The sequence below is a fragment of the Dermacentor albipictus genome, chromosome 4, assembly GCF_038994185.2.
Source record: "Dermacentor albipictus isolate Rhodes 1998 colony chromosome 4, USDA_Dalb.pri_finalv2, whole genome shotgun sequence".
Taxonomy (NCBI): Eukaryota; Metazoa; Arthropoda; class Arachnida; order Ixodida; family Ixodidae; genus Dermacentor; species Dermacentor albipictus.
In genome coordinates, this window is record NC_091824.1 from 42342716 (window position 1) to 42359108 (window position 16393).

Genomic DNA, 16393 nt, shown 5'->3' on the forward strand with positions numbered 1-16393 from the left:
AGCCTTTCATGCAAAAGTAACCTGCAAAATGATTTTCCCCGTATCTAGGCCCAAGTGAAGGTGCCTTGTCAAAGACCAAAATAAATTTAGAGATGGCGCAAATAACGCATTGTATCTAATTCCATTGTCCTTTGGTAAGTGTTATATCGGGCAGACAGGCCAATGCGCAAATGAAAGGCCGAAATAATATATGTGCAATGTAAACTGTGTAAAACAGCACTGGCTTTCTGCCCGCAGCAGCACGTGTAGAAGCAACCTAAGATTCACAGAGTAGTATCATCGCAAAGCACGAAACAGTGTCACGCGCGAGACATCCGAAGTGGGAAAATGTGTACGGTTAAACGATGTTTGCGTCAGTAGCCCTTCGGTCGCTCTCACGGACAAGGAGTTGATATATGAGGACCAGCTTGATTTAGCGCGCAAGCAGATGGCACGACAAATTGGAAGACAAAGGCGGAACGAACAAGGAAGACATGTTTGTCTTCCTTTCTGTTGTGCCATCCCGTTGCGCGCTATATCAATGTGGTCCTCATGTCAACATACCAACTAGCGCAACATTCAACTGTTTTAAGGAGTCTAGATACCTCGAGCTATCCCAATATTGACGGTATGTGGTTCTATTTTCATTGCGTTCCCCGTACGGCTGCGTTGCTTCTGCGTGACGACGCTATGCTTTCTGAAAAGAAATTAATTGTTGGAAGTTCAGCGCTCTGTTCTTTCTACTGTCCCCTCTGATGTCCTCTTACTCTTTACTTAAGCATGTTTTATCAACAAGCCCAATTTTACGCCCTTCTATCTTGAAGGTAATCTGCGTTGTGTTCGAAGGACCCAAGGTAGCCCATGACTTCGTGTGCGCCCTGTTCTCGTGCGCCTAGTTCGCGTTCAAGCGATAGGCAGCACGAAGGGGAATTCGCTCACTGTTGCTGCCATTCTTCAACACTGCAACGTTTTGAGAGTGGGTGAGCGTGGTCATCGAGTAAGATGTGTTCATGCTTGCCTGTGCGTGCGTGACACCGTGTTTTTTTAATTTAGTCATTAAGCGAGTGCTTACAGCAGTTTTACAGCTGATAAAAGTGCTAACCTTTCTGCGTATATCTGTGCAATAATTTGCTGTCGTAATTAATCAATCGCCTTTCAGGCTAAACTACGACTTTTTCGTCGTTTCTGGCTTACCGAGCTCCTCCTCGTGGTAAGTATGGTATTTTGCTAGTTTTTAAGAATATTTTACCAACACGGCTCAAATAATTTTTTTCTTTGCTGTCTCTTTAATAATGTAAGATAACATTATTTGAGCAATCGCTTCTCTTACTTCTGGGAGCCGTCTTCATCTGTTATTTGGTTATTGCTGCGTGATAACATTTTAGCAAACCTACATGGGTTTCATCGTCGTCGATATAATTACAATATTTGAAGGCGATAAACCTTCTAATATTCGAGATCTTTTGTGGCGAAAAAAAGAAGTGATTCGAGCCATCTATAGTATAGATACTTGCTGAAACGAAAACTTTATGGAGGACGACTTTTCACTGTCAAGTCGTGTATGAGAAAACTGAACTGCACGTATCAGCGAAAGGAACTGGAGGGGCATTTTATCAGTATCCCTGCCACGGTTCCACGGTCGTTTCCATTCTTCAATTTTCTGCGTTTCAAACCGATTATTTCTAACTTGTGCTAATTGTAGAGGAGGCAGAGTTTCTCTAGTATTACCAGTACCCTCCCCCTACTCACTGAAGCAATCCTTCTTTAACCCTACACTCTTACCTGTTTCTGTCAATACGTGTGAATCGATTAACAAAGGGTGCGGTGACGCAGTGCCAACGACATTCTGGTTCTGAGCGCCCTCGTGCCGTGATAGGCGAAGTTGAATGGAGGCATAATGTGAACACGCTCGTGTTCCATACTTTAGGTAAACGATAGAGAAGGGAAGTGCGATAAAGTAAAGCTAATACGACGTGTTTCTGTTCCATTTTCTTCATTAGCCCTACACAATTCGTCAAAAACTTTTGAGCCACGTCCATTTAGCCTGCGTGTCACGCGAGGTCACAAAAACTGCGAGAATTCCCCATTTGTACACAAGGTGCACACACTGATTATGCATGGTCAGGTCCTACAAAAGAAAGTCAGTCATTTCCGATTCCGCGCCTTCTTCATTTTTTGTCATTAGCAATGTGCTGCTGGACAAAGTTTTTCGTGCTTCGCCAACTTCGCCTGCCTGTCACGCGACGTCGTAGAACCGTGAACACTCACCCCATCAAAGTGACGTGTACGTACTATAGGCACATGAATTTACCGAGTCAGTCTGATTTGTTTGGATAGCTGGAGACTGCGTTTTATTTATTGGAACGGAATATGGCTGCCCGCTGGTTGCTGTGGCACTAGTTATCTTGTGCTGTCGTCTGCAAGAATAAACCGCTTTGCGTATAATAATGAAAAAAAAATGTGTGGTGCTACGACGTTGCCAAGCCCTTTCAGCACGTATACGACATCGCTCTGCGAATTCTTCGCTGAGGATTCGTTTTAGTGTCATCTTTTATTCCCTGTTGCACATTACCGCCATATTCGGGCAGCCACCGCAAGCTGAGCAAGGGGAAGCGGACCAATCACAAGCGCCGGCACCGCCCTCCTTATCCGGTTATCTAATTTTACTGCACTAGCTCGGCACTGCCGAATCTGTGTCTCCTACGCGCTCCTCGTGTCTTGTGAACCAAATGCACAAGGCAAACCTGGCAAGGTAGGCAATCGTATTTGTTTTGAAAGGAAACAAAAGACACCCTCTATAGAGTAGGAGAACATTTATTTGGGCTGTTCAAACTGCTCTGCAACTCATCACCCGATGCTTGCGTCGTCGGTTACCTAAATTTCGCGCCAGGAGATAGGACAGAAATCAGAGTGATATAATTTTATACTATAGCACCTTTGTGGGTGCTCGAAATAATTCCGGAGACCAACCTAATCGGCCGGCCTCTTTCATAGCCCCAAATTGCCTTGAAACGCCAGAACCAAATATTTAATTATTCAATATATCTAAACTAATCACTCGATCATTCGATCTATTCTTGTAAACAAACAATCAATTGGGCAAACCCGTGATCCCATGACTTATATGTCCAGAGAGAGAGAGAGAGCAGAAGCAGGGAGCCTCTACACACCAATGAGAATTGCACTCATCACTGCGTTTTCCTGTGTCTATATTTAATTCATTTGCAACCATAGAAAAGGGGTGTTTTCTGAACAAATTCACCTATGTGAAAGGGCGCTTTGTTGAAATTGCAGCCTTTCCTCCAATCGATGTCTTGCCGCAATTACAGCGCACGTCCGGTTGGCTACCCATACACGTCAAAGCAACGTGAGCGCTTCTGTAGCAGTTAAAAATGTAGGGCTACATTGTTCTCTCTTCCTCTCATTCTCTTCCTTATTCCCCTCCCATGCGCAATGACGCCGTAAGAATATTTGCATACTTATGGTCAATATTCATACGGTCCCGTACTCTTAAATGATTTTACCGCATATGCTAGTTGCGACGTATCTATTCCGTTTACGTTCTTGCAATAATAATAATAATAATAATAATAATAATAATAATAATAATAATAATAATAATAATAATAATAATAATAATAATAATAATAATAATAATAATATGAAGGAAAAGCGCACAAAGTTCGGGATGTAATTGTACTGTGAATTTTTGGAACTGTGTACCCAGGTGGCCATGAGGATAGAGCAATTGTTTTTGTCGATGTGAAGACAATTGTAGAAATGGGAGACGCGCACTTATCCAAAAATGTGCGGCATAAAATAAAAAGTAAAGCACATCATAGCAAGAAAAACGAAGTAGTGCCCGTTCAACGTAACGTATACCGGGCTAATTCATATTTTTTCTTCTAGTCTTGTTATATTTTTATTAGTTTAGTTTTAGATTGTTTAATGATTCTTATATTTCTCTTCAAACATAATCGCCCTTTAGTCTAGTGTTACTTCTCACTTGAAAATTACTCTAATTGAGTATGTTACCTTTTCAAGTTCACCTTTATGAGGCTAACCACCCATTATACTGATTATTGGCTCAACCCCATTGCGGGAAAAAGCCAAGTTCTGCTATATGGCAGCTGTCAGATGAAAACATTTCTGTGTATTGCTTAACTTGAAGATGAGGGAGTATTGTGAATCACCAGCAGCACCATAGTGTGTGCAAACACCACAGAAATGAGTGTACGCATTTTCAAAAATGCACTTGAGCCCCAGAAACGCCACGCATAAGTAGAACCTCGTATACAACAAAGCGTGAATATATAGTGTGTGGCGAATAAAAGAAATAAAGTGACAAGCATTATCGCTTAATGGTCGTCAATGAGCAGTAACTGGAAAAAAGTTTTCACGTCGTTCACCGGTGTCTACATTCTTGGAATGTAGACAGAAGCACTGATACGCCGCACGTAAATGTTTCGGAAGTGCGATCGAAGAAACAAATAAGTTGTGGCTCGAACCTTAACATGCGCTTCAGTAGTACGCTACTAACGCATGATTATATTCATCGAATATGCAGCGTCGTAAGTCTAGTTTTTAGATTTCAACTATAGGGAAATTTCAATCTTTTTATAGAGGCTGTCAAGCCAGTGCGTGTCAAATCTGACATCTTAATGGCTAGGATTTTTTCATTCAAATAGATAGCATATGGCAGCTCATAGTGCACAGGCGAATATACCACGTACTCCTTGCTACGAAGAGCAACAAGAAAACAAAATGGGCTACAGACTTTTGACGCGTTGGAATTGCCTCTCGCTTGCATACCACCCACGTGACTTCGCTCGCACGCTGTAATTGTAAAAAAGCATGCCGAGAAAGAAGGGAGCACTTGCGGACATATGCAGGCGGGTCATATAATGATGAAGATTAGGATGATGATGATGATGATGATGAGGATGAGGAGGAGGAGGAGGAGGAGGAGGAAGAGGTTATCGAGAATTTGCTACTACGTGGAAAAGGGCGATAACTGCAAGAGAACGACAATGAAGAGAAAGAATAGCATAGCAGGCCCACGTGGGTCCGCATGACGCACTGTAAATGGCAGTTCCCTAAAAGTAGTCTATGAAGCCAACCCTTCCCACTACCTGAAGTGCACCACACGTGCTTTTCAGCCTCACAGATGTGCGCAACTATTCACGGCCACGAGATCGTCATCAACCCGAATACCCCATGCCAAACAAACTAACGCGGACCACTCTAATTAATGAAGCGCGTGCAATATCGTGCTCTAGACTAAAGAAACAGCACGGCTATCCAGTGGCTGCTTCACCCTTGCATCACCATTGTCAAAAAGCTCCCGACAGTTGGTCTGCTCATGACCGTAGCGGGACAGTTATAAAGCCGTCTGTTAAACAGGACGCTGGGAATTTACTTTATTTGATTTTGTTCATGCCACTACCGTAGCCTAATGAACTGACGGGGTGACCAAATTCGTAGCCACGCGAATCCCCTAAGGAAGCATGAGTAGCGCACCTTTCATATGCAACTATATTGGGACCGAAGGCGAACACAACTTTTGACTATGGGACTTCCTTTTGTATTTCTAATCTATCAAAACATGCAACCACTTTGAAGCAATAAACTTTGAAACTTTGAAACTCGGTAGAGCGAACGAATAGCGCACCGCAATGCGCATGTGCAAGCGCTGGAGGCAAGCTGCGTCTCCAGCAACTTTGTGGCACGGTATGCGACGATTTCTAGTTCCGACCGTGTTCGTTTGTTCGTCACACGTTATCGTTCGGTTGGGGGCGAAATGCGAAAACACCCGTGCACTTAGATTTAGGTGCACGTTAAAGAACCCCAGGTGATCGATATTTCCAGACGACCCACTACCACCACTAGCACGGCATGCTTCATAATCAGATCGGGGTTTTGGTACGTAAAATCCCATATTTTATTTGATCGTTCAGTTCAAGCAGGGAAACACATAATGTACCCGAGAGGCTACGCAAGAGACGCTCAGGCAGATTAATTAGCTGCCTCGATCGCTAGACTAAACCCACCTGTAGCCATAATCCACGAGCGCCACCATTAGCTTCGGTACTTAACGAACGATCATCGAGCGAACGAACGTATGTGCAGTCGAGCGAGTAATCATGCGATTTCTAGCCTGTGTATTCAACTACCTAGTCAGAGTCACTCTCCGTAAGCCCACAATTATTACTTCCACTGGCGCTGAGAAATTCAAGCAGTATTCTATCGAGCGTATTAGTGCGCGCCATACAACAAATTTAATAGAGACGAGGTGTCTCCACCTCTTGTGGCAAGCGCCCACGCAGCGCGGCATTCGCACTACTGGCGTACGCGTATTGCGCAGTTTGAGCTGCCCGAAGAGTATTAAACCCACGAAGTAATTGCGCAAAACAAAACAATAAAATTAAATTATAACACACACCAGCAGTGAAGGGGATCTCAGTGTAGCCATAGAAAGACATGATGTACTGTTGCGCGATAGACGTGACGCAGCCCAACCAGAAACTCTTCATGTCCCGTCTACTTACATTACTTTAGCGATTCGCTTCGTCTGTCCACTTCGTCTGTCACACACTTCGTCTGTCCGTTACCTTCGCCTTGTGTCACGTCCATTGCTCCATAGTACGTCATGTCCAACCAATAACAAGCCAAAATTTCAGCACGGGGAAGCCGTTGAAAGGGACGGCTTTCTCTGAAGCCATGTTTACCGCTCGGCAAGAAAACCACGCTTGCATGCTGTGTCCGCCAATGGATGGCGCTGACGACATCCCGCCTCTATACCAGGCATTGTTAAGATAACGATGGTACTCTCCGCAACGCCTCATTGTAAGGTGTTCAAGTATACTCTTCGCGGTACTTGAGTTAAGGGAACGAAACAATGACTTCATCCTCGCATGTATGTTTAAGCTCACTCATTGGAAGAACCCTGCTCACATGATATGTACATTGTTCAGCGTGAATTGTGAAGTATCACCCGAAATAGTAAATGTAACTCGTTTCGCATACGACCCGTCAAGGCGGTATGGAGCAGGATAGTGCCATATGTGCTACCTCGTAATGCGACCATACCAAGGTTGGATATGAACACCCTTTTCTCAAAATACGCAGAACCAAAAAGAAAAAAAGCAGCCAGTCTCTTGCAATGCGCGTAGCACTAGAAGGCCAAGCCAAAGTCGCACCCTCAGCAGGCGACGCTCTGTCGCACAGAGCGAAGTATAGACATGTGCGCAAAGGAAATGTTCTAATGAAAACACTCGCTTCATATTGGTACTGACCCATGATGTCTGACAGCGCGAACTTGGGACAAAGGACGACGAAATAGGCGACAAACGGAGACAGGCGCCTGCTGAAAAGCGCGTACTTTTTCTTTTGCGATTCTTCCAGTGTTCTTTTTTTTTTGCGCGCGTGATGTTTCTGTGGTGCGCACCTCGGGGGCGGTCCTACGATGACGAGCCCGTTCGCGAGCCAACTCTCGCTGACGCTCGCGGTAGGCAGCTTCTTCCTCAGGAGTACGCACTACTCGTGGTCTTCCAATATTTGTAGCTATTCACAATATTTGGATTAGTGCGGAAGCACTAATCCAAAGCTCCGCATATTGGACGCAAGGCCCACCACTGGAGATGCGGGCGCTGCAATCGTTTTCATGATTCTTTGGATTGGTTTGACGAATGACGTCTTCCTGCTTCTTAATGAGATTACACACACACTCGGCGCTGCCGGTGAGAACGACGTCAGTGACGGTATGACCCAAGTACGCTGTTGTGCTTGCGTTCGATGTCTCGTGTTTGCTCGGTGGCGTGGTTAGCAGCACCCACCTGTTATTGCCGCTTGCGATTCTTCAATATAAGTTGACTCAAAATTAAATCTGTCCGTGACGTAAGACAATGAATGGCTCATAGCCCCTTAAGCAATGGATCATGCCTCCGTAAACGCGGCCTCCCCATTGCGACGGCAGAAGAAAAGTGAAATCCTACGCTAGAATGACGAGCGGCAATGGAGCCAGCTCCGGAAGAGGGCACGACGAGCAACGCAGGAGCAGTGGCACGAGCGCGTTCGCCCTGTAGCGCTGTGGAAGCGCCGTGGATGATGGTAGCCTTAGCGAACTCCGACAGCGACGACACAGGGTCCGCATAAACAGCTACTATGAAAAAACAAGCAGTGCCCTTCCATCAAATGAAGAAGGATGATCAGTGAAGCTGTGTATGTGGGCCCCTTAGTGAGGAACTGCACCTCCGCCGCGGGTCGGCCCAGCACTTCGGGATCGACCCACGTATGGGGAGTGCTTAACGCCTGCTTCACCTGCGCCGCAGGTCGGCCAGGCATTTCACTATCTTCGGGATAGGACCACGTAACGCCTGCTTAACGTCCACCGCGGGTCGGCCCAGTATTGCAATATCTTCGGGATTGGCTCATGTATAGGGAGAGATTAACGCCTACTTCACGTCAGCCGTGGTCGGCCCGGCACTGCCCTATGTTCGGGATCTTTCCACGTATGAAAAATTGTTTGCGTACGCGTGGGCGCGATCCGCAAGATCCTAGCCCCAGTATAGTTTCGCTGTAAAAAAAAAAAATTGAAAGTGCTCGCTTAAAAACTCGGTATATTCATTTTCTGCAAGCGTGGGTGTTTCGCCGAATAGGCAAGACAGTCCGCTTGTGAGCATGTAGTCGTAGGTTCACAAATCTCCACCGGCAACGTTTTCCCTTATGAATTGATTTTGTTTTATACATTAATTTCTTTACAGCGATTCATCTTACGTGACGGGTGGACGGACGGGCAGACGGATGGTTTTCTTCGTTGGGTAGGCATAGAAATGCTTACACATTTAAGAAAGAAAACGTTTCGAACGAATGGCTTGAGCGCTTGTACTTGCAACACTTTGTGGCGGGGGATCAGGTGAATTCCATCCAAGAACCAGAAAAAATAATAATAATAGAAATTCTTGCTTGAAAATAACACAAAACACTGAACCAAGCACCGACTGGCCTCTAGATTAAATGTATTTAATTGAAGACTAATCATAGTACAAGAGCTGCTGGGCTCGGGCTAAACAGGAACTCTTTGAAAACGTGCACTTGTTGCTCTAACGTAGTTCTGAAAAGCGAGTCACCTACGCGTAGTTTCCCATTGCTGGGATAGGAGGTGAACGTGATATTCTAGCCTTGTGACAATGACATTGTGTGCTGCGTTTCATTTTTGTTTTGAAGCATGGATATCTGACAGAATTTCTCTCTGCTGAAATTTCGTGTTTTAAATACAAATGAGAAAGAAAGATTAAAATTGGTTAAAAAGAAACAGGCCAACCTAGACGCAGTAAGGGTAAAAGCAGACAAATTCACGTTGGCACTTGCGAACATATATGCAGTCTTAGAACAGAGAGATGCAGATGACATAGGGGCAATGAATGAAACCGTAACTAGGTTGGCTTCAGAAGCAGCAATTAAAGTGGGAGATAAAGCACCAAGGCAACCAGTAGGTAAGGTCTCCCAAGTAACAAAAGACCTTATAAAAGAACGACAAAGAATAAAAGTACCCAACTCAAGAGATCAGATAGAATGCGCGGTACTGTCAAACATAATCAACAAGGAGAAAATAAGGGCTATCCGAAATTATAACGTGAGAAGATCCGAGGAAGCAGTAATAAAATGGATGCGGCCTGGAATGAGTGAGGAGGAAACACACGAACCAATCTGTATGCACGGAATAATAAGCAGGCTAATATCATCAGCAATCTCGAAGATTTAGCAAGATCAGTGGAAGAATTCTGTACTGACCTGTACAGAAGCCAAAGCAGCCACGATATCTCCATTCGAAGTAGTAATGAACAGGTTACAAAGCCTCCTTCTATAACTAGCAATGAGGTCACAAGGGCCTCGCAAAACAAGAAACGGGGAAGAGTGGCCGGAGAAGAAGGAATAACAGTCGATTTAATCAAAGATGGAGGAGGCCTAATGCTTGAAAAACTAGCGGCCCTCTGTACGAGCTGTCTACATACTTCAAGGGTACCAGAGAACTGGAAGAATGCGAGCATTGTACTAATCCACAGAAAGGGAGACGTTAGAAAATTGAAAAATATAGGCCGATTAGCTTACTTCCAGTATTATATAAAATGTTTACCACGATAATCTCCAATAGAATGAGGACAACACTGGACTTTAGTCAAACAAGGGACCAGGCTGACTTCAGGAAAGGTTACTGTACCATGGATCACATCCATGACATTAACCAGGTTATTGAGAAATCCGCAGAGTACAATAAACCTCTCTGTATTGCTTTCATAGATTACGAAAAGGCGTTTGATTCAGTAGGGATATCAGCAGTCAAAGAAGCATTACGTAATCAAGGAGTACAGGACGCTTTCGTAAGTATCTTGGAAAGTATGTACATAGATTCCACAGCTGCTTTGGTTCTCCACATGTAGGAAGATACCTATAAAGCAACAGGTCAGACAAGGATACACAATCCCTCCAATGCTATTCACTGCGTGCTTGGAAGAAGTATTCGAGCTATTAAACTGGGGAGGCTTACGAATAACGATTAATGGCGAATATCTCACCAACCTTCGATTTGCAGATGACATTGTCCTGTTCAGCAACACTGGGGAGGAGTTACAACAAATGAGTGAGGAACTTAACAGAGAGACTATAAGAGTGGGATTAATATGCAGATTATTATGCAGAAGACAAAGTTAATGATCAATAGCTCGGCAAGAGAACAATAGTTAAGGATCACCAGTCAGCCTCTAGAATCTATGAAGGAGTACGTTTAGCTAGGTCAGTTACTCCACAGGAGACCCTGTTCATGAGGATGAAATTTAGAGAATAATAATATTGGTTTGGAACGCATTCGGCAGACATTGTCAGGTCCTGACTGGAAGCTTACCATTAACATTAAAAAGAAAGGTGTGCAATCAATGCATTCTACCGGTGCTGAGATATGGGGCACAAACTTGGAGACTGACAAATAAGCTCGAAAACAAGTTAAGGACCTCGCAAAGAGCGATGGAACGAAGAATGTTAGGCGTAACGTTAAGAGACAGGAAGAGATCGATGTGGATCAGGGAGCAAGCAGGGATAACCGGTATTCTAATTGACATTAAGAGGAAGAAACGAAGCTGGGCAGGTCATGTAATATATAGGCCAGAACCTCGGTGGGCCATTAGGGTTACAGAATGGGTGCCATGAGAAGGGAAGCGCAGTCGAGAACGGCAAAAGACCAGGTGCGGTGATGAAATTAAGAAATTCGCAGGCGCTAGCTGGAATCGGCTGGCGCAGGAGAGGGGTAACTCTAGATCGCAGGGAGAAGCCTTCGTCCTTCAGTGGACATAAAATAGGCTGCTGCTGGTGATGATCAAAGTATTTCGACATTTCAAACCGTGCTTCCTCGCTTATTACGGCATATAACCTCTTTATCTTAGCTCCACATAGGTAATAATTCTTGTTATGTATTCTTTTGGCTTTCGTGATGTTTTTGTAGCGTAATATTTCTGTGCTTCTCTTGTGAAAGAGGGTGATCCGCTCCATTTTTCATACTGTCTACTTATTCAGCCAGGTCAATGAAGAATGTTGAATATCTCGATCATTAAAAGAATTTGACAAGAGGGCCCCTCATTAGTATTTTCACTCTGCACACGCTTCCAGGGCTAGTCGAATTTGTAACAATGTTACGTTGTAGTGACGCTGAAAAACAGAAGCAAAAAATGTGTATCATAAAATTAAGCGCCAAGCAATGAAACATCCTTAAGTTCGCTCGGTAAAGAAGCGTTCATTGCGGTGAGGCCGCCTCATGTGACTCTGCAAGCTTACTTACTGAGGGACCTTAGTGAAGGCTTCCTTGGTGCTTCCTCAGCGTAAGGTAGCTCCGAAGCTAGCTTTATGCGTCCTTACGCCGCTTCTGGCCCTTAGAGGGCCCCTCACCAGGTCCCATAGCAAATTTTTGTTATACTCTGAAAGTTGTTGGGTGTTATCTAAGGAGCGTTCTGCAGCAAACATTTTTCAGATCGGCTCAATAATAAACGAGACAGAAATATTTCAATGTCGCGAATCAATTATTTCAGACGGCGAGCGTCACCGCAAATATTGACGCTGTCTCCACTTGCCCCGTCTAGCCTCCGCAAGCGAAATTCCTTCCCTGCGTTCTCCCTTACCCCAGCTCGAGGATCGGGTGACGCATACGTCGCGAGCCCAGCCATCATTTTTTTTCTTGCTTTTGCTTTCGGCGCTGCGCACTTTTGCTGACAGCGTCGCGCGCGAGCTGTTGTGATTGTCTGGACTCGCGCAGCGCACGATTTTGCGCGCTGTGCACAAGGACACATGACAAGCGGCATAATTCAGTGCTACACGAATACTCAGGGAGACGACACAAGCGGATCGCAGGGCATGATCACGCGCTGGAACACGGTAGAAAATGACATAGGTTTGGCACCTGCGCACGTGACTGAACGGCCGTGGGAACAAGCAGACGAAGTGGAAGTACATCTCTGTTGCTTCGGTGCGAAGTAAAACAAAAAACAAACAGACATACGGTTTGTGTGTTTTATTATTTCTCTAAACTTCAATTTGTCAGTTTAAACATTAGATCGCACAAATAGCAGACGTTGCCTTGAATAATTCTTAAAGACACGCGTCTTGATGAATGACGTCACACGGCGGACACGAGTACGTCACTGGTCGGCTTGGAGCGCGGTCGCCCAAGAGCGAAAGCCGAAACTGCGTTCGGTTTGAAATTTCATATCTATCCGCGGCGCGTAGCGATGTAATACTTTGCAGATACGAACGCTAGAGCGCATTGGTATGCTCTGCGCTTGTCAGTTCAAAATGGCCAGATCTGGTGAGAGGCCCTTGAACGAGCGCTTCACGTCACTGCTTGGCGACGTGATGTTTGCTCGCGCATGCGCGCTGCCTGCGGAGAAGCCCGAGCACGGTGCCAGGCGTCATTTTCAGCCGATTCTACGCAGTATTTTAGACATAGTGAATGGCATAGAGTTTCTCGCTATATTAACTAGAGAGAAATCTGGCGCTGCTGCACTGTGGTATTCATGGGAATGCCGGTATATTGTGATTTCGGATTGGCACCGTTCTCGGAGGGCTAAGACGCCTTGAAGACGCGCCTGGCCAGCACCGTTCCGTCTGTCACAGTGACTCGTTACCCACTAAAACAGCAACTGAAAAGCTGTTTTAGCTTTATTATTGGACAAGAAAATTTCTGTTTAATTATGAGAACTTGTTATTGCATGTACGATAATGTGAAACGTAAGAAAGTATCAGGGGACCGCTAAATTTGGAGGACGGACCACAAGAGTTTCGGTCACTTTGGAACGGTTTGTAGCCTGCTTTTTTTTTTCTTCACTTGGTTAGGCATTGTAGGCGAGTAAATTTCATAGGACGACGAAATATGGGTGAATAAAAACCTTTCATGAACATCTTACTTTAACAGTGCGGTATTTGTGTAGCCATATCCACGTTTTAGACGAAGCCTCTTACAACACATGCAAGCAACAGCCTCGCAGACACACATACTCTCCTTCTCATGACAGCACAGGGCCGCTTAGGAAACTCCAATAGACGTTGTGGCCAGATTTCTCTCTAGGTACTATAGTGAAATAGTGGGTGGAAGGAAAATAGTGGGTGAAAAGAAAAAAAATAGGAGGAAGCATACCGCGACGCGACTTAAGCCAAATCTTATGGCCCAACCTGGTGATCACACGTCAAAGTGCGTGGTTGCTTTTAGTATTCCCGCTCTGCAGGCAGAGCCATGGCAGGGCAGCCGTATAAGCGTGCACCGAATAATAACTACTTGCATAGCAACTGGGAAACAAACGTCCCAGCTAACCTCGATTGTTGCTCCGTGATCTCGACACAAGAAGTCACGTGCTGGGCCACCACTGTGGCTGCACGGAGCGCTTGCTTGCCAAGCCTGGCCGAGTGACGTAATGATCCCTCCTATATTTTTTTTTCTTCCTCCATGCGTCCATGCGTTGCACGACGCCGGCGTGCCAGTGTTGCTAGAACACATCAAGTTTTGCGCTAGAATTTGGAGGTTTTGTGAAACTAGAAAAAAGCGTCCACGCGTCTCTATATTAGCACTTGAATTAAAAAATTATGCGACGATACCACTTTTTTATTGAATTATGGTGTTCGCGTAAAGCTTTTAAGAGATGCTCTCGAACCCTAGCGTGCGGCAACTGTTCCTTACGTGGCGAACGACGGCCGAAACGAGATATCAGAGTACGCTTGCTTTTTCCATTGGTCCTACGCTGTAAGGAGGCCTCACGTATGGTTCGGAAGCGGTCGAGGGAACAAAACGTTTCATTGTTTCGGTCTAACTCCTTATTGGGCGAATCTGTTTCCGGAAAAGCGGGTTACACTCCAAGCACAACGATAGCGGCGAGCACCAGTCGGCCATCGTCGAAAATCTCATCAGCGCGTAAAGCGCGTCGGCTTTTATACAAGGTTCGTTGAAGATTCTAGTGCCCACGTGGTCTGCCGAAAGTACTTCACAAATCGCGTGGCGCATGAAATCAAATCACGCAAGGTTCGGTGGCAACGGAAAGAACTGCTGATAACATTCGAGAAACTTGTGGTCCATGCAAGCGTGTCCTGCGCCGAGCAATTACGTTTAACACTTGTTAGCCGGTGAAAAGCAGTCACGGCGGAAAGAAAAACAGGTACACCTGCCAATAAATACGGTGCAAAAACTATCAAGAACTAGTCACCATCATTGTCTGAAGTACTAACCTAGGCCGAGCAATAGTGCTGATAGCTCTTGCGGTAATCTTATTCTCAATGTGACTAGCTTGCAGAGGTGAATGAAGTAGTCCAGATGATTCCAAATTTGTTAATGCATAAAAAATTCAAGAACGAGTGAAGATACCCGTCGTCATCACTTTTATTTTTCGAGCAAGACAACATGCGCGTTAAAGAGTAAAGACAACAGTGACAAGCGACTGAATAATTTAACAAAGGTCGACGTGAAACTGACAAGGAAACATGCACTAGTGTCAAGTGGAACTGATATCCCTGCTCTGCCCCCAAGACAGCCATCTCAACATTTCAACGCAAGGCATTTTGTTTTTCTTCTTCTTGTTTTACGGGAACATCTTTGCACTTCTACTACAGTTACGAACGCATTAAGCATAGAAATGACGAAGCTTGATCTCACTGGGCGACTCACCGATAGCAAGTGCGAGCAAGAGTAGCCTGACGAGTCGAATGCCCGGAGGTTGCAAATCCATGGCTCCAGGAACACCAGGATGGAGCGTGCGAAGTCGGTCTCGCACTTCACAAGGTGACCACCGAGACGATCGAGCGGGCATCTGCGGGGTTCGGCGCGGAACGTCGCAGCCACATCCACTGGCCGTCCGCGAGAAGACGCGTCCGGATTGAAGACGGCCGCTCGCGGGGTCCCCGGTCGGCGTTGCCGCCGGCGGACGAAGAGGTGGAGCGCGTCGCAGCGCACGCCATCGCAGCCGGCGCCGGTCTGAGCCGATCCTCCCGCGTCGCGACATGCGGGTCTGGCGCGCGCCGCCGGTCCATGGCGGCGCTGCTCACAAGCCGACTGCGCGAGCCCGCGCGCGCGCTCCTGATGGGAGCCTTTACCCTTTCTTGGGCCACGACTGCTGCGTGAATAAATGTATAACAGGGTATATGCGACTTCCAAGAAATCTAAACGAGGGTATCCTAAAGGAAACAAGCAAGAGAATATGTGAGCGCGTGCAATGCTAATTAATTCACGCGGGGATTTGTTGTGCACGAGATAAATACGGCTCTGCGTAATGCTTCGAAAATGCCCAGCATCATGCTGAAGTGTAGCTCTGCGCCGCTTTTCCTTCATTGCGATAGCAATTGTATGGACACTACAGGCGTGCTTCTGCCGTCGCCGTCGCCGTGAGATTCCGTTTAAAGTCCAAGGGCGACAACATCGGTTCCGCGCACCGTATGCTTTATGTGCGAGTGAAAGTGTGAGAGGGTGAGCCCGCGAACGCAGCTCAATCTCGCGTGTGCGAGCGAGGAAGAGAAGCGCGCCCTCTCTTGTCGCGGGCAAGGCACGGGAGTGAGGTGAGGGGGGGAGATGAGGGGGGGGGAGGCGTTATTCTCCGGCGGCTGCTGCTTACGGCACTGCCGTGCGGGCGCCTTATCATCAAAGGAATCCACGACGTGGGCAAAGTACGCGCCCGCGCGGGCCTCATCTTCTAAGCGATCTGCGATGTTTGCAGAGTGCGCGTAGTGCCGACAGCTTCGTATGCGCTGTGCTTTCGACATTTCGTTCGCGTTGAAGCGAGAGATGAACGAAGGTCAATTGGATCGCTGCTGCTGCCGCGATATCTCCCTCCAGCATTTTGACAGCGAGTTTTCGAGCTCATCGAGTGAGATGTGATCATATTTATCTGTGTGCGCG

The 16393-nt window shown here is 46.2% G+C and overlaps 1 protein-coding gene across 1 annotated transcript in view; it reads right to left on the minus strand.

Annotated features, from left to right (window-relative positions):
• The window catches only part of LOC135907134 (acetylcholine receptor subunit alpha-like), a 294303-nt gene extending 278741 nt beyond the window's left edge, over positions 1–15562 (minus strand). Inside the window, exon 1 of the mRNA XM_065438787.2 lies at positions 15170–15562. Coding sequence (XP_065294859.2) covers positions 15170–15503 — 334 coding nt within the window. The 5' untranslated portion in view covers positions 15504–15562. The remainder of the gene's footprint in view (positions 1–15169) is intronic.
• Positions 15563–16393: the final 831 nt, after the last annotated feature.